The sequence below is a fragment of the Hyaloscypha bicolor genome, assembly GCF_002865645.1.
Source record: "Hyaloscypha bicolor E unplaced genomic scaffold K444scaffold_56, whole genome shotgun sequence".
NCBI classification, from domain to species: domain Eukaryota; kingdom Fungi; phylum Ascomycota; class Leotiomycetes; order Helotiales; family Hyaloscyphaceae; genus Hyaloscypha; species Hyaloscypha bicolor.
Window position 1 is genome coordinate 1,705,075 of NW_020194558.1, and position 23,822 is coordinate 1,728,896.

The 23,822-nt window shown below is 49.5% G+C and overlaps 7 protein-coding genes across 7 annotated transcripts; 4 read left to right on the forward strand and 3 right to left on the reverse strand.

Annotated features, from left to right (window-relative positions):
* Positions 1-1,514: 1,514 nt before the first annotated feature.
* K444DRAFT_526756 (uncharacterized protein) lies at positions 1,515-5,187 on the forward strand (the record flags this gene model as incomplete). Its single annotated transcript, XM_024874570.1, has 2 exons — positions 1,515-4,735; positions 4,788-5,187. The coding sequence occupies 2 exons, from the start codon at positions 1,515-1,517 to the stop codon at positions 5,185-5,187; spliced, it is 3,621 nt and encodes a 1,206-aa protein (XP_024738278.1).
* A 3,345-nt stretch (positions 5,188-8,532) lies between these two features.
* K444DRAFT_662457 (ENTH-domain-containing protein) lies at positions 8,533-10,572 on the reverse strand. The gene is made up of 4 exons (XM_024886711.1): positions 10,349-10,572; positions 10,234-10,295; positions 10,063-10,112; positions 8,533-10,013 (listed from the first exon to the last, which is right to left on the reverse strand). The coding sequence occupies exons 1-4, from the start codon at positions 10,428-10,430 to the stop codon at positions 8,657-8,659; spliced, it is 1,551 nt and encodes a 516-aa protein (XP_024738279.1). The 5' UTR covers positions 10,431-10,572; the 3' UTR covers positions 8,533-8,656.
* A 1,152-nt stretch (positions 10,573-11,724) lies between these two features.
* K444DRAFT_628420 (peptidyl-prolyl cis-trans isomerase) lies at positions 11,725-12,629 on the forward strand (the record flags this gene model as incomplete). The annotated part of the gene is made up of 5 exons (XM_024882911.1): positions 11,725-11,738; positions 11,788-11,855; positions 12,059-12,228; positions 12,282-12,388; positions 12,443-12,629. The coding sequence occupies 5 exons, from the start codon at positions 11,725-11,727 to the stop codon at positions 12,627-12,629; spliced, it is 546 nt and encodes a 181-aa protein (XP_024738280.1).
* A 271-nt stretch (positions 12,630-12,900) lies between these two features.
* Positions 12,901-14,059, reverse strand: K444DRAFT_642446 (RNA polymerase Rpc34; the record flags this gene model as incomplete). Its single annotated transcript, XM_024884740.1, has 2 exons — positions 12,901-13,744; positions 13,812-14,059. 2 exons carry the CDS (start codon positions 14,057-14,059, stop codon positions 12,901-12,903), a joined length of 1,092 nt encoding a protein of 363 aa, XP_024738281.1.
* A 1,427-nt stretch (positions 14,060-15,486) lies between these two features.
* Positions 15,487-16,097, forward strand: K444DRAFT_527080 (uncharacterized protein; the record flags this gene model as incomplete). The annotated part of the gene is made up of 2 exons (XM_024874604.1): positions 15,487-15,651; positions 15,702-16,097. The coding sequence occupies 2 exons, from the start codon at positions 15,487-15,489 to the stop codon at positions 16,095-16,097; spliced, it is 561 nt and encodes a 186-aa protein (XP_024738282.1).
* Positions 16,098-16,319: 222 nt separating this feature from the next.
* On the reverse strand, positions 16,320-21,379 carry K444DRAFT_611624 (uncharacterized protein). The gene is made up of 5 exons (XM_024879982.1): positions 19,227-21,379; positions 18,630-18,946; positions 18,408-18,581; positions 17,109-18,360; positions 16,320-17,046 (listed from the first exon to the last, which is right to left on the reverse strand). Exons 1-5 carry the CDS (start codon positions 21,331-21,333, stop codon positions 16,553-16,555), a joined length of 4,344 nt encoding a protein of 1,447 aa, XP_024738283.1. The 5' UTR covers positions 21,334-21,379; the 3' UTR covers positions 16,320-16,552.
* A 367-nt stretch (positions 21,380-21,746) lies between these two features.
* K444DRAFT_527011 (putative lysosomal cobalamin transporter) lies at positions 21,747-23,585 on the forward strand (the record flags this gene model as incomplete). Its single annotated transcript, XM_024874601.1, has 2 exons — positions 21,747-22,804; positions 22,856-23,585. The coding sequence occupies 2 exons, from the start codon at positions 21,747-21,749 to the stop codon at positions 23,583-23,585; spliced, it is 1,788 nt and encodes a 595-aa protein (XP_024738284.1).
* Between the last annotated feature and the right edge of the window lie 237 nt (positions 23,586-23,822).

A 23,822-nucleotide genomic window follows, 5' to 3' on the forward strand; every position in this document is an offset into this window, starting at 1 on the left:
ACAACTCAACTACCCTGGAAGCCACGCTGCCCTTAGGACAGGATGAATACGGATGAACTGGAAAGCAGGCAACCACTTCTGACTTCCTGGACTCGGGGAACGTTACTGTATGACCCGGACGCTCGAACTCGTAAATGCAAATGCACCTCGGGTTGCCAACAATCCACCACTGTGGTCCTGAACAACGAAGATCTACAGCACCTGTCCAGCTGAAATCTTCGCTCAGGGACGCGTTGATTGCCACCGGGATGCTTCAGGCCCGGTTTCGACACCCCAAAGTTGCTTCGCCCACCGAAGCCAAAGGGGTTCCATCGGCTGTTCGGCTTTTAATTTGCTTGAAAATCGCCAAGAAGACCCTGTTCTGAAGGCATGATTTGATGGTGATGGATTTGACATTCTCGTAACAAGAATCGCGAGTCCTCGATGTTGGTCAAAGTAGGGATGCGCTAAATTTAATAATTTAATTAAATAATAATGGTCTAGCAAATATTTTTTAATAATGGTCAAGCCAAATATTATATGCATAATTTTATACTACTTTTGTACTAGAATTATACCAGGCTAATACAAATATAGGATAATTCTAAAAGAAATTCTCGAGTTATGTAAAAAATCCCAAGATTTATTCAAGCTTCGGGCTTACCTATTTAGGAAGCCCCACGGGCCCACTTTAAAATAATGCTTAATGGTCAATATACCATTATATTTAATTATACTAATGGCCAAGCAAAATCCTTAACTAAGCCATCCCTAGGTCAAAAAAACTCGGGAACAATATCGGGCGTTGTCTAAAATTCTCCAGTATCTTCTACAAGTGGAAGACCCGGAGAGCGTTGGAACGTCAACGACGTTGACTCAACGTCGCCTTTATCTCACTGCAGGTGCGCCTTGCCGTTCCTGAGCTAGCGGCATTAGCGGATGTCACTTCGAGGTTGATCCATTTCTCGCACCAGGCCACCGCCTCCACAATAATTTGATTGTTCGACCCATTCTGTTACCTCCTCCTCCTTTCTCCTGGTCAATTGATCGCTTTGCATTTCGCAGTGCCAACAACCTGCGTTGTCTCCTCGTGTTCAACATCACAGGCTGCACTCGACATCCCGCTCACCGTTGCTGACAGTTCTCGCTTCACCGCAGCAGACACCACTCAGTATGTGCCCCCAATTGCTCAACAGCCCAAAGCAGGCAGCCATACCTTTGGGGCATCGCATATGCGAAAACTCCTCATCTGCGATAAGCTTGGAAATCCGAGAAAAGGGGAATTGTGAAGAGAGTTCTTCCAATTCCGCATTCACCATTTCGAGATTTCACTCCAATGGACGACCCCGAGCTTGGGATGCTTGTATCTCTCATCCACCTCTAAATTTATCCTGCGAAACAATTGTTCTAGGGCTATTAGGAGACTCGAAAACTAACAACTGTTTTTCTAGCTTCGCAAGCAGCACGCCCCTCCCTCCGTCCGTCGATGGCTTTATAACAAAAAGCCTGCAGCCTCTCTTCCATACCTCAACACTATGCTTGGCTCTTCCTTACTCCCCAGGAGGCTTCGAGGCACTCCAGCTGCAGATACTGCGGCCACACCGATTTGGTTGAACAAGAGGGTGACGCCCTTCCTCCAGGCGATCTCGCGCCCAGCAAGTCTCCATCCTATACATACCATTGTCATCGTTGCCGTACTGGCTAGCACAACATATATGGGCTTGATAGAAAGCAGCTTATTCAACTCTGTCAAATCCAATACAGCTGGAAAAGCAGACTGGCCGTCTCTCCTCGAAGGGAGCCGACAATTGAGAGTGGACGCAGACACAGATTGGAAATGGCAGAATTCTGATACGGAGAGTGCGATTTCTCACGGAGTGGACCATTTGGCTCTGCTGACCTTCGTCTTCCCCGATTCGTTGGCTGCCAACTCACCGCAAAATGCCCCACTGGCCGATACCTTACCCCTTCCCCAAAATCTCTCGGTCACGACTTTACCGTCAACCTCGAATCCACTGTCTGCAATTTCCCAGGATAGCACATTAGCATATGCTGTCCCATATAGCCAGGCCCCGGAGTTTCTTGCTCGGGCTCAAGAACTCCCTAATGCCGGGACAATACCGACAGACGAGAATGCCCGCCATGGATATGAAGCGGAGCCGATCAAAGAGCAGAAGAAGTGGATTATGAAAGCTGCTAAAGCCGATGTGACGGGAGGAAGCGTGAGAAATTGGGTCTACAACGCCTGGACTGAGTTCGTGGATCTGTTGAAGAACGCCGAAACTCTGGACATCATAATCATGGTGCTGGGCTACATCTCCATGCACTTGACGTTCGTGTCCCTCTTCGTCTCTATGCGGAGAATGGGATCCAATTTCTGGCTCTTTGCAACAACCCTGTTCTCCTCTGTTTTCGCATTCCTCTTTGGTCTTATTATGACTACCAAGATGGGTGTACCATTGAACATGGTTCTCTTATCTGAAGGCCTCCCTTTCTTGGTGGTTACCATTGGCTTTGAGAAATCGATCGTTCTGACAAAGGCCGTCCTCTCCGCAGCTCTTGATACTCGACGACCTCGCCCACAAGACAGTCCGAAGTTAGCGGCGCAAAATGTTGGCGTATCATCGACATCTATGCAGTATGCCGTTCAAGTTGCAATCCAGGAGAAGGGCTATGAAATTGTTCGGGATTATGCAATCGAGATATGCATCTTGGCTGCAGGAGCTGCTTCAGGCGTCCAAGGAGGTCTTCAACAATTTTGCTTCCTGGCTGCTTGGATTCTGGTTTTCGACTGCATTCTACTTTTCACCTTTTACACGGCCGTCTTGAACATCAAGCTCGAAATCAACCGCATTAAACGCCACATCGCCCTCCGGCAAGCACTGGAAGATGACGGAGTCAATCGACGCGTTGCCGAGAATGTAGCTCAGAGCGACGAGTGGCCAAAGGCTGACAAGTCAAATAACGAGACCAATATCTTTGGGCGCAAAGTTCGAGACAGCAGCGTGCCGAAATTCAAGGTTCTAATGGTCTCTGGCTTCATTATTATCAATCTTCTCAACCTCGTCACAATTCCATTCCGTGGTGGAAAAAGCCACGCTGAGCCTCTAACCGTATCTGGACTTTCTGGACAAGGCCTTTCGAGTGTCACGACACTACCCCCAATGGACCCTTTCAAAGTAGCGTCGAATGGGCTTGACTATATTTTTGAGACAGCAAAGTCTCATGATAGACCCACCGTCGTCACTATTCTCACTCCGATCAAATATGAGCTAGAGTATCCCTCTGTTCACTATGGAAAGCCTTCAAGGCGTCCCAATGGCCATGATCATCTGGACTTTGATGATTTGGGAGATTATGGAATGAGTGGGCGCGTCATGGACAGCTTACTGCGAAGCCTAGAGGATCCAGTCTTATCAAAATGGATCATGGTTGCTCTTGCACTGAGCGTAGTCCTCAATGGATACCTCTTCAATGCTGCAAGATGGAGTATCAAGGAACCACTCCAGATGCCTCCTCACCATGCTGTTACTCCAGCAGAGCTCGACCAAGCAGAAAGGTTCAACAACGCTGCTGCCCCAACGTTAAAGCTGACCGGAGTTGATGGCCAAGTCCAGGACAGATTCCCTCCTCCGACACCCGCGTCAACGGACGACGAAGAAGATGGCTTGACCATGCGAACGGCTCAATCGGATACACAAGTCACTACCCCACGCCCGCGGACTTTTGCGGAGATGGACCAAATGCTTAAGGAAAAGAAAGGACGCTTGCTTACCGACAGGGAACTGGTAGAACTTTCAATGAAAGGCAAGATCCCTGGCTATGCCCTCGAAAGGACGCTCGGGGATACCACAAGGGCTGTCAAAATCCGAAGAGCCATTATCTCTCGAACACCTGCAACTGCCGAAACGACCAGTCTCTTGGAGTCCTCACTACTTCCATATGAGCACTACGACTTCGATCGTGTCTTGGGTGCCTGCTGCGAGAACGTTATCGGCTATATGCCTCTACCCGTTGGTGTAGCAGGACCGATCGTCATTGATGGACAGAGCTTTTTCTTGCCTATGGCGACAACAGAAGGTGTCTTAGTTGCTAGCACAAATCGTGGTTGCAAGGCTATCAACGCTGGAGGTGGTGCAGTTACTGTTTTGACTGGCGACGGCATGACTCGAGGACCTTGCATTGCATTCGAAACGCTTGAGCGTGCTGGTGCTGCCAAAGTTTGGCTTGACTCCGAGGACGGCAAGAGAACCATGACCAGAGCTTTCAACTCCACCAGCAGATTTGCCCGACTACAATCAGTCAAGACTGCCCTCGCAGGCACGTACTTGTACCCTAGATTTAAGACGACTACTGGAGACGCCATGGGCATGAACATGATCTCTAAGGGTGTTGAACATGCTTTAAATGTCATGGCTACAGAGGCCGGATTCGAAGACATGAACGTCATCTCAGTGTCTGGCAATTTCTGCACTGATAAGAAACCAGCTGCAATCAACTGGATCGATGGCCGTGGCAAGAGTGTGATTGCAGAGGCGATTATTCCAGCTGATATTGTGCGAAGTGTTCTCAAGACCGATGTGGATTCGATGGTTGAGTTGAATCAAGCAAAGAACCTTGTTGGGAGTGCTATGGCTGGTAGCATTGGTGGTTTCAATGCCCAGGCTGCCAATATTGTTACTGCAATTTTCTTGGCGACTGGTCAGGATCCTGCGCAAAACGTTGAGAGCAGTAACTGCATCACCCTCATGAAGAAGTAAGTTAATTGGGTGCTCCGATTTTTTCAGCTTGCTAAGCACTCTGTCTAGTCTCCGTGGAAGCCTTCAAATTAGTGTCTCCATGCCTTCAATCGAAGTTGGTACATTGGGAGGTGGCACAGTACTTGAGCCACAAGGCGCCATGCTTGATCTGCTTGGTGTCCGAGGTTCACATCCAACAAATCCTGGTGACAATGCTCGCAAACTTGCTCGCATTGTCGCGGCCGGTGTCCTTGCTGGAGAACTGTCATTGTGCAGTGCTTTGGCTGCCGGCCATCTCGTCAATGCTCATATGGCGCATAATAGAAGCGCTCCAGCCACAAGAGCAAATACACCAGCACCGAGCGGTGCACAAACGCCAGTCACGGCTGCAGTTCAAGCAATGCAAGAAAAGGCTGGGTTGGTCATGTCGTCTGCAGCTGTTCAGAGAGCAGCAGAAGCGAGGAGGTAGAGCTGCTAGTAAACATTTATCATTGCTTGGAGTTTGGGATAAGTCTTCAACGTTTGAAAGCACAAGCTCGCGATAGGCAATTTGTTGATGCCTACATAAAACGACGACGCTGGCCTTGTTCGTCTCCTTCCTCGGTGGATCATGGAGACAGTCAAATACCTAGACACTCAAGTGTAGACTAATATAATAATGAGAGTCATTGATCTAGATAATAGTGGCATCCACATCTACCTGACAAAATAATAGAGGGGGATCACATTGTGGTTCAGAGAGGGAGGCTCGACACGTGACTCACCGCCTTCGGTTCTGCCAGACCCCATTTCGAAGAGCTTCTAGAAATTGATCGTTTAAATGGTTGTCTGATCCCCCAGCTCACCTTCACCAGCACTTTTACCTGCAAGATCACAAATCAAATAAAAACTACTCAAAACTCTCTCCACTAGCATACTCACCATGGCGGACGCACTCAAAGCCGAAGGCAATAAAGCCATTGCGGAGAAAAACTTCGACGAGGCTATGTGAGTTGAACCCCTCTGTTTACTTTCTACCCTGACTTTTCTCGAGTCAATGAGCACACCTCCACATCTGCACACTACTCTTAGATACTGGCTGACAACTCCAAAGTGGCAAATTCACACAAGCCATTGAAATCGAGCCGACAAATCACATTCTCTACTCAAATCGATCCGCTGCCTATGCCTCTAAGAAGGACTATGAGAACGCACTCAAGGATGCAGACAAGGTCACCGAGATCAAGCCAGACTGGGCCAAAGGATGGGGACGAAAGGGAGCTGCGAAGCATGGCCTAGGAGACCTTGTTGGTGCTCATGATGCTTATGAAGAAGGTCTGAAGCTGGATCCGAACAACGCCCAGAACAAGTCTGGCCTGGCATCTGTCAAGCGTGCAATTGAGGCGGAAGCCAAAGAAGGTAAGAATGCTAGCATCTGAATGAGATCTCAGGAAATATGCTAAAAATAATTTTCAGATGGTGTTACCGGTGATCCTATGGGCGGCCTTGGTGGCATGTTCAGCGACCCCCAACTTATTCAGAAACTGGCCGCCAATCCTAAGACCAGTAAACTTCTTGCGGACCCAAGCTTCATGATGAAGCTCCAGCAGATCAAGAATAATCCCAACGATACCCAGAGTATATTCCAGGACCCGAGAATGCTGCAGGTGCTTGGTGTATTGATGGGTGTGGATATGGACATGATGGCTGGCCCTGGCGGCATGGGAGGTATGGGTGGTATGGGCGGCGAGGGTCCCCCAGGAGGACCGACTGAAGTAGAAGAGGATGTTCCTATGCCCGATGCTCGACCAGCTTCTGCTCAAGCATCTCAGCCAAAGAAGGAGGCTGTTCCTGAGCCAGAACCAGAGCCGGAGGACGACGAGGCTGCTGAGAAGGCCAAGGCCAAGGCTGCGGCTGAGCAAGAGAAGAAGCTTGGTACGGATGCATACAAGAAGCGAAGCTTCGACGAGGCTATCAGCCATTACAGCAAGGCATGGGAGCTGTTTAAGGATATTACCTACCTGAACAATCTCGGTGCCGCCCACTTCGAGAAGGGAGAATATGACGAGGCTATCAAGGCCTGCGAGAAAGCTGTTGAGGAAGGCCGCGAGATCTACGCCGACTTCAAGATGATTGCCAAATCATACGCGCGCATTGGCTCCGCCTATGAGAAGAAAGGCGACCTGACAAACGCTATTGCCAACTTCCAGAAGTCTCTCACCGAGCACCGCACCCCCGAAGTGGTCAACAAGCTCCGCTTAGCCGAGAAGAACAAGATCGACGGCGCGAGACAAGCATACATCGACCCGGAGAAAGCAGAAGAAGCCCGTGAGCTTGGTAACCAGAAGTTCAAGGAGTCCGACTGGCCTGGCGCGGTTGAAGCGTACACCGAGATGACCAAGCGTGCTCCCGAGGACCCGAGAGGCTACAGTAACCGTGCTGCTGCGTTCATCAAGCTTCTTGAGTTCCCTAGCGCTATTGAGGACTGTGACAAGGCTATTAAGAAGGATCCCAAGTTCATCCGTGCTTATATCAGGAAGGCACAGGCCTACTTCGGCATGAGGGAATACTCGAAGTGTTTGGATGCATGTACCGAGGCTTCGGAGGTTGATTTTACGAAGGCGAATGCGAGGGAGATTGAGCAGCAGCAGCAGAAAGCTTTGCAGGCTATGTATAGTGCGCAAGAGAATGAGACGGAGGAGCAGACTAAGGAGCGGATTCAGAGAGACCCCGAGGTAGTTCTGTTCTTTAAGTGTGGTTGAGACGGTTGCTAATGATTTTCAGATTCTCGGCATCATGCAAGACCCTATCATGCAGAGTATCCTCCAGCAAGCACAAGGTGACCCGGCTGCGCTCCAGGAACACATGAAGAACCCTGGAATTCGAGCAAAGATCCAGGTATGCTTATTCCCCCAAGCCTTCCTGAATCTTACACTGCTAACTCGCTGCTCAGAAACTCGTAGCCGCTGGCGTTATCCGTGTCGGACGATGAACCAACCCCTAACTCGAGAAACCAAAACGGGGTGAGGTAAGTGAGGGTTAATTCGTGAGTTAATGGAGATATGAGCGAGGAGTGGGTACTGTAATTGATGATGAAGCGTGGGCAAATGAGCTTAGCAACAAACGAAACTAAACAAGCAAAATTCCCCAATCGAAATGGATGTACTTTAGGCCTTGCTGAGTTTTAGCGTAATCACCAATGCATTGTGACGTTATCAATCAACACTTTTCAGACTTATGACCCACCAGTATTTAAGACGTGCTAAAGGCCTCCCAGTTCGGTGCCATCAAGATTCCTTCTTCAAGCCATTCAGGGGTGGCGTGACTTGCTTCGGCTTCTCGACATCTGTGACAAAGGCTCCTGCTAAATCTTAATTAAACCAGAAAGTGGAAAGACGTCGCTAGCCTTATTTCGTTAACGGAAGGTCTAGTGTTATGTCCTCAAGCCTCCACTGACAGTACTTGCTTTGTTGACTACAAAGAAACAATTGGCAATACTTGAATCCATGATAACGCGAACACGCCCAAACGAGAACTAAAGATAATTCAACAGTATAGCAGTGGGTATGTACTTTCGGGGGCTGAAAGGTGACACTTATGTCACTCCGTTGTGAAGCCGAATGGATTGCTAGGGAGGGGATGTCATCCAGGTTGATCATAGTGGCAGACTATGGTACAACGTTGCAAGCCATTCATGCCCATTTAAGCTGGTAGATGAAGTTGAGAGCTACTCTGAGCAAGTCTTGAAAAGGGGAGAGGCGTGAGGGAAAAGTTCAGGCAAACAAACTTCTCTACCCCTTTTCGCTTCACTCCCACTTCACTCCACACTTCGCTGGCGAGTCACAATCAATCGATTAGAAGTTGTTAGTGAAACTAATATGATTTTACGCGCCGTTATCTATCATAAACGCCCACCTTGCGTCCCCTCAGTAGAACCTATTCTGACAATTTCCCGTCTCTCAACCCAAAAGATCATCCAGTCCTCCCAATTGTGGCTGACCCTGAGCAGGCTTCTGCTGCGGCTGCATAGGAGTCGAGCTAGAAGATGAAGTAGCACCCCAGATTCCAGCACTGGCCTTCTCCTTTGCCAATTGGCCGAGAGCAGGCGATGAAGTGGGTGTGCTTGTCTTCTTAATTCCGGCGCTGGCTGTGTTCCAGAGAGATCCAAAAGCATCGCCACCAGCTGCTGGCTTTGCACCAGGTGATTTGACGGATGAAGCTCCGGATGTTGGTTTCGATTGTGGGGCAGGAACTTGAACTGATGTGAAGTAGTTTGGTTGTGAGCCTTGGTAGGCGGTCGGTCGAGGAGGTTGTTGGGCAACGGCTGGAGGTGAAAATGCGGAGTAATTGACGGGAGTGGCAGTGTTGCTGGTCGCCGGCGAGATTGAATTGAATCCGACTAAATCACTCAGATTTGCTGCTTTCGGAGCAGACACGGGTTGTGGAGAGGCGTATTGGGTGCTGGATGTTGTGGTTGCTGTAGGTGGAGCGATTGAAGGGAATGATGGAGCTGAGGGTTGGACTGACGGAGTAGCGGATTGGAAGTCATCAAAGTCATCATCATCAGCTGTATGTGAAGTTGTGGGCGCTGCGACGGGAGCGGAGACTGGAACCGGATCGTCGAATGAAAACAAATCAACCTCTGGCTCTTTCTTCTTCGGTGGCTCTGGTTTCTTCGAAGTTCCTTCTCTAGTCTTCCGCCGGGCCGAGACTGTTGATGCATCTACTTGCCTGTTTCCTGGTGCAGCAACGGCTCCTTCGTCATATTCGTCGTATTCCTCGAATCTGTCTCGGCCGCCTCCGCCAGAAGCTCCACGGCTTCCAGAATCTTGGAAGTCACCCTGCTGGCCACCGAATCCGCCCCCGTCTCCATATACGCCTCCACTGTACCCTCCGTACCCTCCACCGCCCCCGCTTCCGGATTCTTCACTACCGAAACCTCCATATCGGCTGCTACTGGACAGACCGCCTCCCATGCCTGCCCCTCCCTCAACACCGGTATATTTGTTTCGTGTAGTCCTGGCTTTCTTTCGCTCTGCTCGTATCCGGTCCACATCACTGAGAAGTTCCGCAAGTTCCTTGGCTCTGTTTCGGACATTGACACCTTGATCTTTGCCATTCTGGTCGATGAAGTGGAATTGCCGGAGCATCTTAAGCAGTGTGAGGTGTGATCGTGCATCGTCGATGACTCGTTCTGAACCATTCTTGATCAGAAATTCTAGGAGCTGGAGCCCTTTGTAGATTTGCCTCCATTCTTCGGCGGCCTTTTCAGTAAACCGCTTATAGATCATGGGCATAATTTCGTTCAGCAATTGGCTGGGGGAATGTCAGCAGGAGCAAATCTATCAATGGCTGGGGTACTGGCTAGTTGTATGTTCCATTGGCAATTTCTTGCATTAGACTCGAGCTGGCACCCTATTCATAAAGTCAGAGGCTTGGTCCGAGGGCAGCAAGACACAATTCCACGAGATGCCCTCGAGGAGATATACATAACCTAGGGTCTTAGTGGAGGCTGAATTGAATGGGAAGAACGGACCCAGGGTTCATTATTTGTAGCTTCTCTAACTTTGGCCTCCATCTCGGTGTAGTTCATCACAGCTGAATATCTTCTGTGAGCGGAATAACAGCTGGCGGGACCGGAGAAGCCCTACCATTTTGCACCTTCCGTACGCCTGCCTTCAGGTCATAGAGGGTAAGATTGGCCGCCGCCTCCTTCAAGCTGGCGAGATCCATGGTGAGGATGGTAGATGTGAAGGGATGGTGAAGTTGTGAAGATGCGCGGGGGATAATTAATTGTGTTGCACTGGTCGACGCCCAGAATGTCCAGCCGACCGCCAACCGCCAAGGCTGATCCCTGAAACAGTCACGTGACTGGAATGAAAATTCATCTTTTAAAAAATCTTTGAAATTGGGCCTGCAAAGAAGAACATTGTTTATGATAGAGCTATCCGTCAGTGGATTTGGAATTCGATAGAAAACATAATAAAACAGGTCACGAAGGCGGGGTGGGTGGCTCTGAGCTTACCTACCCCTGTCGACCAACAAACGAAAGAACAGAAAAATCAGAGAGCATCGAGACCTCCTTTTCATCCCATCAAATCATCATCGATTCTGTACCAACACCACTAATATCGACCTGCATTTAGAGCTGATCTTTCAATTCCTCTTTCTGTACTTACATTGTACTTTACGGCCTTCATACCTTGTTTTTGCAAGCAATTCCCCTCCTGAACAGCTAAGCTCATCCTAGAGCTTTCGTCCGTCCTTTCCAGGTATGTAACGAACTGCACGAGCCTGCTTGCCCTTCTGCCACGATCGGTGTTTGGGGAGTTGGTTTCTGCGTGTGCATGATGCGGTGTGGATCACAGCCAGCAGCTGAACCTGCAAGTTGATGGGCGTGGCCATGATCAAGGTCCAAGCTGTCCATCTGGAGCTGTTGTGCCGCCGCGGGAGCTCCCTCCCAGCAGCGGCTACTGGGCATAGAAGAAGCTCTCGAGGCTCGCTGAGCGTCCTGCCTCTAGACGACTCGAGAGACGTCTGAAACTCGGAGCAGCAAGCAGCCAAGGATGCAGCCAAAGATGGGCTGAGCATAGGCGTAGCCATGCATGCTCTGCCGGGTCGGCGCAGCAGCAGCAGCAACAGCACGCAACGCAGTGCAACCCCTCCTCCTTGCGCGCCCTCACCCTTCACCCCCTCCCTCCCCACGCACTCGCCGCTCTTCCAAGCCCCCCCCTTCCTCCCTCCCGTCCTCAGCGCCGAAAGTGTCGGATCCCTGATCTCACCCCGATTCACACCCCTTCGCCTTCGCAAGCCCTGCACCTGCCCTGCTCCCCTCGCTCTCTCACCTTCTGTTCGGCCAATGCGGTCAATTTCTGGCTTACCCTAATGTGCCTTAGCGCCACCGTCACCACAACGACACAAAATGCCCCACCTCGCCCGACCCCTCCTTCGATCTTCTTCCCTGACAAAATCCTTCATCTACAAATCCACCTCCACCTCAAGAACCTTTCACGCATCAACCGCAAACATGACCATCAAGACGTATATACTACCATCAATGCCGTGTCGACTCGATGCTAACTTATGATAGATTCTTCGACGTTACCTGGGAGGGCCCAGTTCTCGATGCCTCTGGCAAGCCGACCTCTAAGGTGCAAGGTGAGCTTCAATTACCTCATTTCTCCTTAGCATAGGCCACTTCCATCATCAAATCCATCTGTATTATCTCCTATCATTGCGTGGATGCCCATTTGGCATACGCAGACGTTCGCCATCATGATTGAGCTCTTCGTTGAGCTTGTTGACATCGTCATCCGACATATGCCTCGTACCGCCAGACAGCTAACAACCTTCTTCTACAGATCAACAAGGCCGCATCAACTTCAACCTCTACGATGATGTAGTCCCAAAGACCGCTGAGAACTTCCGTGCTCTTTGCACCGGCGAGAAGGGCTTCGGATATGCTGGTTCTGCCTTCCACCGCATCATCCCTCAATTTATGCTTCAGGGCGGTGACTTCACCCGTGGCAACGTACATCCTCTATACCCCCAAAGCTATCGCGATCGAGGCTTATGATTACATAGGGCACTGGTGGCAAGTCTATCTACGGTGAGAAGTTCGCCGACGAGAACTTCGCCCGCAAGCACACCAAGCCAGGACTTCTGTCCATGGCCAATGCCGGTCCAAACACGTAAGCAAGCACGAACCCCCATTCCAAAACACAGCTGACAGCTCGTCCCTACAGCAACGGCTCTCAATTCTTCATCACCACCGTTGTCACCAGCTGGCTCGATGGCAAGCACGTCGTCTTCGGTGAGGTTGCTGATGAGCAGTCGCTGATGGTCGTCAAGGCTCTTGAGGCCACTGGCAGCGGTAGCGGTAAGGTCAATTACAACAAGAAGCCTACCATTGTTAAATCCGGTGTCTTGTAAATTTTGATCACTTGGGGAAAGACTGCAAATCATGCTGGACATGGTCACTCGTGGTCCTAAGAGGTTCACTATGAAACTGGCAGGGTGGGGGAAGGGGACGAAAAGTTCATTCATGATGCATCCGAAATGAATTCTGATTCCGTGCCATTTTGATATTCCCACAAATGTGATTCAATGCTATGCGACTATCCCTTTTGGTTCCATGGTATCTTGCCAAACTCCAGTATCTACCCACGCTATGCATCAATTCCAAATTTTGCCAGCCATTTCCTCACATGCTAAGCCAGTCAGCAAAATACTCGCAATTGCTTGGCCCAACCGGCCCTCCCTCTTCGCAAAGATCAAAAACCGGACATCGACCACAAGGAGCTTCAGTGAGCACACTGCTTCTTTGGTCCTCGTCAAGCAAACTCTTCCTCAACGCCTTATACGACACACCCTCCGCTCCAGCAATGACCTTTTCAATCCTATCATCAAAACACATGATATCCAACAACGTCTGGATATCGTTCGCCGTCAGAATCTGCGAAAAGGCTTTCGAATCCTCCACAAAAAGGGTAAGCTCATCCAAGCCCGGATACCCCTGATACCCCGCCGGCATAGGAAGCATACTCTCATACTTCATTCTCTTCGCCGTCCTCTCATCCACCTGTCCAGCCTCTACACCCCTAGGACCCAACCCCTCATTCCTCAAGGCCTTCGCCTCCTTGACTTGCTCCGGCGACATCTTCCTCACTACCTTCTTCGGGCTTCTCTGTGCCTCCCTCAACGCACTCTTACTACGATAAAACGTCCTCGTCGATATATAATTAAACAGGACCGTCATCGCTGCATTGATAAACTCCTCATCAAGCTCTCCATCCGTGTACCAAGGGCCACCTGTTGCTCGATCAGACGGCGAGAGGCTGGACTTGATGTACATTTTTCGGGTAGGGTGTTCGACGCTCTTCATCTCCGAGATCATCGATTTGGAGCTGAGGTGCTTGATACATGATGTGAAGGTGGAATCGTGCAGGTTGGTTTTGGCCTTTATGGTCTTGGACCAGATACCTTCATCGCCCGCTTCATCGATCAGGGAGTAGACTGCTTCTTGCTCTACGGACAGGGCGCGGTATCTGCCAAGCAGAGGAAACATTAGCCCTCATACGTCCTCGCAGGGTTTGTAATTGGGGAGAAACGTACTTCTTTGCCTCGTCTACAGTGCGGAGCTTCCATCCCATGCCATCTGAATCGTGCACTACCTTGAACAATTTCTCATTGAGCAAGGATTGCGCGACATCGAGGAGGGTCTGGAGATTCCCGTTGGGTATGATGTCCAGATCGAGGATATCGGCTTGTCTCAATACGATTCTGGGGTTGTCCTTTGCAATCGGGACGCAGGCTTCGTAGACCTCATCCTTCAAGGCTGCGATTTCTGCTTTGGATGCCATTGTTGCTGGCGGCTTTGCGTGACAGTTATTCCAGAGCCGTGCTATCGGGTTGGGAGTGTCATTGAGAGGTTCCGGAGTGGTCTGCCTCGGGAAATGGTGGTAGAGTCACAGTTGTATTTTGGTGACGGGAAATAAATTTTTGGATGGTGAGTCGCGTGGATTTGGCGAGGCGGCACGAGGCTGCGAATTCGATGGAGGTCTGAACTTCACGTGCCTTTTTCCCTCACTCACCAAAGTCAAGCACTTAACTCTTTATTCATGCTTAATTCTGAAACTCGATACAAAGTTATGCTTACTGGGCGCTATCGTATTTCATCTCTGTGGGGCCTGACAGCGTCATCACACGTCTGACTATGAGACCAGGTGAAAGGACCAGGCAGGTCAAGACCTGTCTGCAACCTCACGGCAATTTCCCGCCATTGTCCCAAACTTCAACATGATCCACATCGCATACGAGTGGCCTTGGATAGTTTCTAGGCCATCAATGCCCTCCAGGATTCGTCCAAGGATGCGGAACTCCTCATAGGCTCCTCATCTTACGCCTTTACCGCGCTGTCATCTCGTTGTTTCCAATGCGACCCACCAGCGCGCCTACTTTACTCAGCCTCCCCATTTCTCAGCTCTCAAACAAGAATAGGATCGCGGCTCAATGCTCTTGTCTTTGGTCGTACCCGAGGCCGCTCGTTTCTTTTACCGCGAGGCTGGCGAGATCCAGTGGTCTCGGAGTTTTCAGTCAGTTGTTGAAGCGCTGGCCGCGAGAAGGTCTCAGGCGAGGCAATCCGTTCCATTGGACAACTCAGCGCGTGTCACAACACTCGCCTGTATCAACAATTTATAGAGTCATGACTTTTCTTTGTTACTGAGGCAGTAAGACTTGGACCGATGATCTGATTCTCAGGTCGGCAATGAATATTTAAGAGCTTTGAGTCCGCGTATTTGCTTCACTCTCCATCTCATCTCATCAGTTCCTTTTCAACTACAAAAACGTCTCTTCTCTTTCCTGTTTCCTTTTTGAGTTCTTCTTCTCATTCAAACTGTCTCATTCAGACATTGGTCATTCTTTTGCTGCTAGCTCAGCTCAATCTCGATCTCAATCTCTTGGAACAATCGCCATTACGGCCGCTCAACCGTCGTTCACTCCGTATAAAGGCGCAGTTGTGATCAACGGAATCTTATACTGCCCTTATTCGCAAAACTCTCTCTTTCCGGAAAATCAAAGTCGCCCTGTCAACCCAGCACCTCCAGCTTTCATTACACCACCTCCTCCAGCATTCTTTACACGCGTTCCACCTCCACCAAAACCATCTTCACCCAAATCATCCTCAGCCGAACTTGAACCTGAGCCAAAGTTCAAAGCTCCTGAGCCAAAGCCTTCCCCGCCAAAACCAAAACCAGAACCAAAGAAGCCATCCCCACCACCCGTCAACATGCCAGGCCCAGCATTCGGAGCTCTTGGAGCATCTTTCACCGTTACCCGTGCTATGCAAGCCATATGCCTCATCTCTATCATCGGCATGACCGCAAACTTCATCGCAGAGATGGTAGCATCCAATCAATCACCACCTCGCGTGCTGATCGGGACACTCTCCGTCGTAAGTCTCCCTTCCATCCGCTCTTTTTACAAACACTAATAGAATCACAGACCTGCATAGCTGTCCTCTATATAACAATCTCCTACATCCTCTATTTCGACTCCCTGCTCCCATTCCTGGTTTCCACCGGTCTGGACTCCGCGATCCTAATTGCCGTAATCGTCGTTGCTGTCACAGTCGGTAAACCTCTCTCGTACCTCGACTGTGCCGCTCTCCCCTCTTCTGGCGCTACCTCATCATTCCTCGACTCCGTAGGCATCAATATGTCTAAGGTTAACTATTGGGTCTGGGCTGGTGCCAGTAAGACGACGTGTTACGAGATGAAGGCCATCTGGGGCCTGAGCATTGCGCTTTGTATTCTGTTTGCTTTTAGTGGGGTGATTAGTGTTTGTCTTTGGAGGAGACAACAGATGTTTGCGCCGGGGAAGGATGTGGAGGATAACTGAATTGTTGAGCAACCCTGTGGTACTTGGGTGGGAAATAATTTGGGTTGGGAAATGGGTGGGAGGCATCAAGGGGGGATGCAAAAAACCACAGAAGCCTCGACAGCAAAATCACGGTCTTTGAGTTTGGTTTGGGAATTACCTGGGTAATACTTGCTGTTTAAAGCTTTTGTGCTTGGCTTGGTCACATGTCCTTAATGAAATAGACTCGCGTTGCTCTTCATACCTTCGTTGAATTGATGTGAAATTGTGACTTGAGAGGATTAGATGTAATTTCGATAAGGTGGCAATTTTGAAGACAGATTTAGTGATTCATTCGTTCTTCTACCCTGATATTCTCCAAGCGACCGGTCACCCGGAAGTAGGGGTAGCGGGAACTTCGGATATGTGCCCCCAACCCCTTCTGGCAAGTTCGACATCTGAACTATTTCTTCCTTGACCGACGATTTTCATTTTCGTCACAAATATCCTAACCCACCCATCAACGCAACCAAATCTTCCCTCACCTCTTCAACATCTACGCCCACTCTACCCGCCACTTCACTCTTCCTCTGACTCCCCAGCTCCCCCCACCGCATCAACATACTCCCATCGACCACTGTTCTGCTCCCTACCATCCCATCCGGCGCATCGCGATCCACTCTATACGCTCTCGGATTCAGACCACACGCATGATACAGCGTATTCGTCAAATGACTTGCCAATGTACTTAATCTCCTGTACTGGGACTCCGAGAGAGGGGAGAGGAGCGAAATGGAACCTGTAGTGCTGGTAATGAGGATCTCGTGTTCTGGGATTGTGGCATCGGCCGCGATGTCCATGGCGTCTGGGCTGGGTGGCAGGAGGGATGGGGCTTTGGTGCGGGGGAGGAGAGTCATTGTTGTTGGTAGGTGGCCGCCTAGGGCGAAGGTGGTGCGGTGGAGGAGGATTTGCCCGTGGAGGGATTTGGGATCTGAAATCAAGTTCAGTTAGTAAGGAAGAGAAAAAGAAGTGATAAGGAGTAGAGAGACATACGTTCAGGATCGTACTGCAAAACATGCAAATTGCAGTTCGAGTCCGCAGCCACGATATGTAGTTCCTTCCCGTCTGGCAACAGATCCGCGACAACGATCTCCATGTTCTTGCTCGATTTGCCGAATAGGATCATCTTATAGGGTTCTTCGGTATAGCCGGCGAACCATATGCCTTTTATGATGTCTCCAAAAACGCAGAGCCCGGTGCCAGGGAGCTCTTTCATGGTCGTTACGTAGCAGTTCATGTCCATGAATGCTACAGGTAAGAGGCTATTGTCTTCTTTCAGACCTCGCACCATGCACTTTTGGCCTTGAGCGACCAGCATAAATCCTTGGGTGCCGATTTCTGAGACTGCTGTTACAGCTCCTCGAGGAATGTCTTCCCGGGCTATCTCTTTCAGCTTCTTGTTCGTTTCTGGCCGGTCTGGCTCAGGGATGACATTGACGATATCAAAGACATAAATCCGCCCCCTTGTTGCCAGATCTTCGCCTTTCGTAATGGCCGTCCCAACCGTCACTAGTTGCCTTCGCTCATTGGTGGTTTCTGAGACCTCGAGATTAAGAGTCTTGACACACATGACAACCTCGGAGGGATCCAGCTCAATGGTTTGGATAACTGTCCAGTTGATGGGATTAATCAACTTCAGGAATCCCTTCTCCATGGTTGGCTTAAACACAATATCTTCTTGGGCCCATTCGCGGTGGTAATCGATGTCTTTTGGCAACTCGAATTCGGCTGGGCTGCTCGTACCTACAACGTAGCATTGCATTGGAGGATGGTAGGCGATAGCATGGACATCTTCATGAAGGGTCATCTTTTGAAGAGATACTCCAAGCTCCGCGAAATTCGTATCAGGAGGCAATTGGGCAACTCGTGCGATTCCGTTTACGTCTGCGTAGATGAAACCTCTCTCACAGCCCTCCGTATGAAAGCTGCTCATTCCTCTGACGCCAACACCTTGCAAGTTGATAACTTTAGGTGTGCTTTTAGAACTTTTGAGGATAAAATTGGGCGATCCACCCGGCAAGAAGACTGCACTGTAGCTGCCTAGGTTCGCAACAGCACGCATTGGCTCATTCATCGTATTTTGTGCCTCGTCCACAATTTCTTCAGCAGCGACATCTGGGTTCTGGGCTAGATGTGAATTATGGATCTTTAGAAAATGAAGCGTTGATGAGAGTGTGTTTGAGGTTGAAGAAGAGTTCATGCGGAAGGGCTCATATATCGTTAAGTCGTCATTGGAAGGTCGTAACTAACACCAGTCAGTATTGTCACATAGAACGCAATGTCTAGACTCACAATCAGATATGGAGATGTTGAGATCTCATCGCCAAGATCAGCAACGAGGATCTCGGTCAGAGTCTCGCGAGCAGCAGATCGTCTGGCGGCATAATCTGCCGAGAGAACCGGAGGTACGAAGCATAGACCTTCAGCTACGTAGACCACTTTGGAAAGGTTGGGCAGAGCATAAATCTAGCTTTGTTAATAAAGTACCTTTGCGGAAGTAGATAGGAAACTGACGTGCAAAGCTCCTCCAGCACTAAGCAAGAACATCATCACACTCTCTTTTGCCTTGTACCCTTTGTCGGATTGCACTGGTGCAAAAGCACCCGTCGTATCATCATACAAGCACCCAGTCAGCCACTTGGTGGCGAGCAAGGCGTCGTCTTCTCTCTCAATTTCCTCTAGCTCGTTGTTGTCATCACATTGAGCAACAAAGATGCTTGAGTCATCTCTAAATAGCAACAGATACGGATCTGCAAAGCTCGCACTGACTATCTTCGGCTCCGCCCCGGTGTCCTCGTCATACATGGGCAGTATTTGGGCCAAGCCGAGATCTAAGATATATCTCGGGGTTAGCTCTGGTCGACAAGTGAACTAGCTAGCTATAGGATGATATGTCGGGACAATGGCACATGATGTGGATGCATAAATGTTGTGATGGTAAACACTTTCATTGATGCTATTGGACATTGTATATTCCCAGATAGCTCCTCGGAAAGCGAATCAACTGGATGATATTGGTAAATCCCAAGAGGGTGGCAAATTCTCCACCATCACCATGACTCACATTTGATTCAATTAGGAGGAAGAGCCTGGAAGAAAAGAAAGACTTACCACCATCATAACTTCGAACTTCAGATTTCAGTACCTGAATGACACGCATGCCATTACCCAATGTTCCAGCTTCAATTGTCGGTCCAGCAGCAGGTTCAAACTCAGTGCCTGTAAGCGCTTCGAAATTCGCCGAAGTTAGCGCATAGACGTCCGATATTTCGTTTCCGTCAGGCAGAGCTTTCGATACTATCATTAACCTATCATATTGTGCATCCGCACCATAGTCACCACTAGTTGCGGATTTCTCTTTGCTGGCCTCGAGGCCCTTTTCTGTAGGTCTCTTGGCGCTCATAGTCCATATCCCTCGCGCTTCAGGAAATTCAAATTTGCCAATGACTTTCGGTTCAATATTGCGGTGAACAATAGCAACTGCTCCAGCTTTGTCTCTGCCAACTGCAGCCGCCAATTCCAGCTCGCTTGTCACACCTTCGAAGTTTGATTTCTCCATTTCATCGGCATAGACGTTGGAGCTGCCTAGCGTTACATCTGTTATGGGGCCAATGTTCACCAGAGAGTCGTGCATCGAGAAGATGTAATCCCCTGCTTTTGTGTTTGATGGATCTGGTTGACTTGCGCCATTAGAAGCTTGTGTTACTGATGGACCATCTCCATATAAATCATCGTCAGCATCTTCATCGATATCCTCTTCATCCTCATCGTCATCTAGAACGTCATCCTCATTGGCCAAGTCTAACCTGGATTTCCGGCGGGAAAGTTGATTCGATTTCCGGGTCCAGCCGAGGACGATGGAGTCAGCACGCTCGCTTCCAATAAAGAAACTGTTCTGACCAAGAGAGCTTATCGACGAGACACATCCAGGAATGAGCGAGCCTCCTGCTTCGCTGGAGACTCGGCGAACGCTTAGACCAGAAACAGACCGCCCGTCAACATGGAAACTCAGTATTGCCAGCTCTCCGGTCTGCAGGATAATTATCATTTCTCCGTTCTGGATCGAGAGTTGCCCTACTTTGCATCCTTCTAATCGCATTTGGAGATCTGACTGATCCACAAGTGCAAAAGATGTGCTCTGTTTGGCAAACATGTTCACTCCGACCCCATTAGCTTTTCCAGATTGGTCGATATGTATCAATTCGTTGTAGCCAACAAGAAGTGCTCCACCGACGGGTGCCGGTAGTGGAACAACTTCAAACAAGTCATAGGGCAAGCCACTCACCGAGAGAATGGTCGTCGAGGCCCTTTGATGAAGATCCAGGGTGAAAACCATGTATGTTAAGTTGTCTTTCCTCTCGTTAAGAAGCGATGATGCGGGAGACGTTGCAGAACAGATGATTCCAAAAGTTGGTTCCCGATATTCGTAAAGGAATGCCAGATGAATGGGATGAGTAAGATTGGGATCAAGAGCCGGAAGTCGTAACACAAATGAGGAACCATACGGCGTCTCCTCCTTTTTGCTATCCCCATTCATGGTTTTGAATACTGTCTTGTCCCCAGGCGGAGGTCCATCCATCTCTTCGTCCCAGTCATCCATGTTGGCATCCTCTTCATCCTGTCTGAAAGGCAGAATGGCCAGATTTCGGGCTCCGAACTTGAGTGCAGCACATCTGCTTCCAGGATCCGCTGACAGGTAATTGACACAATCTTTAAGGCTCGGTGCCCACGGATTGCCCTGAAGATCATCCTGCTCGTAGTAATGGATAGAAATCGTTGATATGCCAGGACGTTGCGGGTCCCATTCCACCAGACTGAGCTTTGCATCCCTAAAACCAACCAGCAAAGCTTCACCCCCTGATTTAGAAGACAGAGTTTTGATCCGTACGAGTGATGTTATCGTTCCAGAGAGTGTGTATTCGGCGACCAGAATGAGCTTCGTTTGCTTTGTCCGATCAACACGCATCGCTGAATCCTCGCCCAGGAAAGAATCTGCCAGTCCATCTTCATCGTTGATCGTTGGGTCATATGCAATTCCCCGCTTTGCTGCATCTTTAGCTGCAGGACCTTCGACCTCAATCGAAATGGTTTTCGTGGAGAAGATTTGGAGTAAGGAGGTTTTGGCGACGATAAGATTGTTCGAAGTCGCGGAAACAAATGGCAAGCTTAAAGAGTGTGTGACAGCTGTAGGAGGTGTCAGCTCCGTATAACATTGCATTATCGAAGGTGTAGAGGATCGAGCATCCTCGGAGCTTGAAGGTGAAGGGTGTTGAACTCAATTGTCGTTGTCTCCAGTTTCGCTTTTTGAGATCGCCCTTTAGCGCGTCGGCAGCATTTTGGTGCAGGGATTTAGCTTCACATCCCTGTTTGTTAGCTTCTGCCCCGAGCCCAGCGCAGCTACGTCAGAGAATCAGTCCATCCGATGCCGACAGCATCAAGGCAACACACATTCCTTCTCTTTCTTCGAAGTACACAATATTCCAGCCCATTACCCTGGCCTGTAAGTATTTTGGAATTTGCGGTGCATTGCCTCTCATCCTTCCATCCCTCTCAAGTGGACATAGCTAACGACGCGTTCTCAGCCCACGAAACAGTGTCTATCATTCGACCCCCCTAATAAGCGGCGCAAACATGGCGCTCATTCAAACCGCCTTCATATGGGTCGCATATGCAGTGGCCTTAGGAGTCGTGGCGCTCATCGCAGCCATTTTCACATACATATACCAAACTCCTCGAGACCGATCCGCCTTGGTCTCAACCGTTACAATCATCACATTAACCTCCTTGCTGGCCACGGTCTTACTCTTGCCCGTTGATATTGCCTTGGTCAGCTCGACCACCTCGAAGTTAGGAGCAAAGAAAGATTGGGCAACACCGGAAACAGTTCATCACCTATTGTTGACACTCAAGATTGTCTACTATGCACTTTACAGTCTGGATGCCGTTCTTTGCCTGCTGGTCGTTCCCTTCACATATTTCTTGTATGAGGAATATGATGATGTGGAAACAGAAGAGGGCAATCAGACCTTTAGCAAAAGATTCTTGGGAGCGTTGAAATATACTTTGATATTTGTCGCTCTAGTTGTGATCTTATTCCTCGTTGGATTCTTCGTACCAGTCGCGAGAAATCGAGCAGGAGGCCATTTTGATCTCGATTACTTCAAACGTCTCTTGGCGGAGAATCAAGGGGAGCGGGCTCTGACCTTTGCTCTCGGTCTACTAATTTCACTGGGTACTCTACTGTACATCCTTTACACAGCGGCAGGATTTGCACTTCTGCCAATATCTTTCATCAAATCCGCACCCTCTATCAGCGCCCCTCAGCTATCAGAGACTACCGCTACAGCATTGGAGCAGAACCGAGAAAGACAACGTCAGATCGAAGGTCGTAATGCAGGCCGAGAGGTAGGCATGCCACCCAAGGACCAGCGCGAACTAGAGGCCTTAGTTCGTGAGGAGAGGACTCTGGTTAGACGAGAACGACTCGCAGCAGAAGCTCAAGGAGAAGGAAAGAGTTTCATTGTGAAGGCGTGGACTAAAGTCTGCGCCATTTTCAGACCACTCAAACTCATTGGTGGAATCCTCCTCCTATCACTCTCCGTAATAATATGGGTGTCGATGTTGATCACCGGCATTGACAAAGCGAAGAACTCGATCTGCAAAGAGCATTGTGGTTACATTTTGGGCAGGTTAGTAATCGAAATTTCCGTTATACTGTGGCACCTGCTTATTTTTCACAGCATCAACGTCTTCCAACCCGTCAATTGGGTCTTCGTCCAAGCCTCGAGAGTGTTCCCGGTTGATTATGTCTTGATGGCGCTTCTGGTCCTATTCTTCTTCAGCAGCTCAGTGGCCGGAATTGCCAGCATTGGAATTCGATTCCTCTGGGTGAAACTCTTCGAGATCCGGAAGGGTCACACCACACCTCAAGCTATGCTTGTCGTGACTGTGATGCTGACGTTAATCATGCTTGCAATCAATTACTCGATTGCAATGATGGTGGCTCCTCAGTACGCCACTTATGGCGCCCAGAAATTCTGTAGCAATGCTCCCAAACATCCAGGCGAGCAACCGGATTGCACGAACCTCCCCGACCTCGTCAAGTTTTGTTCGGAGCTTTCGAAAGACCATGCCTCTAAGGATGTCTGCACACCTAGTGTGGTGTCCACCTTCCTCAACCGGGTCACATTCAACTTCCCTTTTTTTGGCGCCCTTACTTTCTGGGCACAGTTTGTTTTCATGGGAGTGTTCTTGATCGTATTCCTCCTCTCGTTGTTCAGGACTCCGAAACTCAATCTGAGCGAAATGGATGAGGACGCTGAAGCTGATGAGGAGGAGGGACTTCTTGCCAGCACTGGTCGCCGCTTTGGAGCTACTTGGCAAGATATTCGTGGAAAGGCTAAGAAGCCAACCGGAGGCGCAGCTGGGCGAGGAATCCGGGGCGATGATTCTCATGCAGAAGAGGACTGAAATTTGTGGTTGAGGTTGAATGAAATTGAATTGTCACTGTGCGATTGTTGTATTCTGTTGGATGTTACGGGTCTTTTGAAATTTGGGAGTTGGGGAATACCACACACAATGGGCTCCAAAAATGAACATGTTATGGGATGGGTCATGAATTACACTGTATTACTTCATTTCAAATACGTCTTTGCTGCTTAGAACGTTGCCTCGTAGCTGTTCAGGTGTTTTCATCCAATCTTGACC

Bases quoted from the DNA above. Each gene is read 5' to 3' on its own strand.
- K444DRAFT_611624 (XM_024879982.1), bottom strand. From the start codon at position 21,333: ATGCAATGTTATACGGAGCTGACACCTCCTACAGCTGTCACACACTCT. The intron at 18,361-18,407 runs GTGAGTCTAGAC...GACTGGTGTTAG, and splicing joins CAACATCTCCATATCTGATT to TTACGACCTTCCAATGACGA. The intron at 17,047-17,108 runs GTATGTCTCTCT...ACTTGATTTCAG, and splicing joins TTTGCAGTACGATCCTGAAC to ATCCCAAATCCCTCCACGGG.
- K444DRAFT_662457 (XM_024886711.1), bottom strand. From the start codon at position 10,430: ATGGATCTCGCCAGCTTGAAGGAGGCGGCGGCCAATCTTACCCTCTAT. The intron at 10,296-10,348 runs GTAGGGCTTCTC...GAAGATATTCAG, and splicing joins CGTACGGAAGGTGCAAAATG to CTGTGATGAACTACACCGAG. The intron at 10,113-10,233 runs GTCCGTTCTTCC...CTTTATGAATAG, and splicing joins CTACAAATAATGAACCCTGG to GGTGCCAGCTCGAGTCTAAT.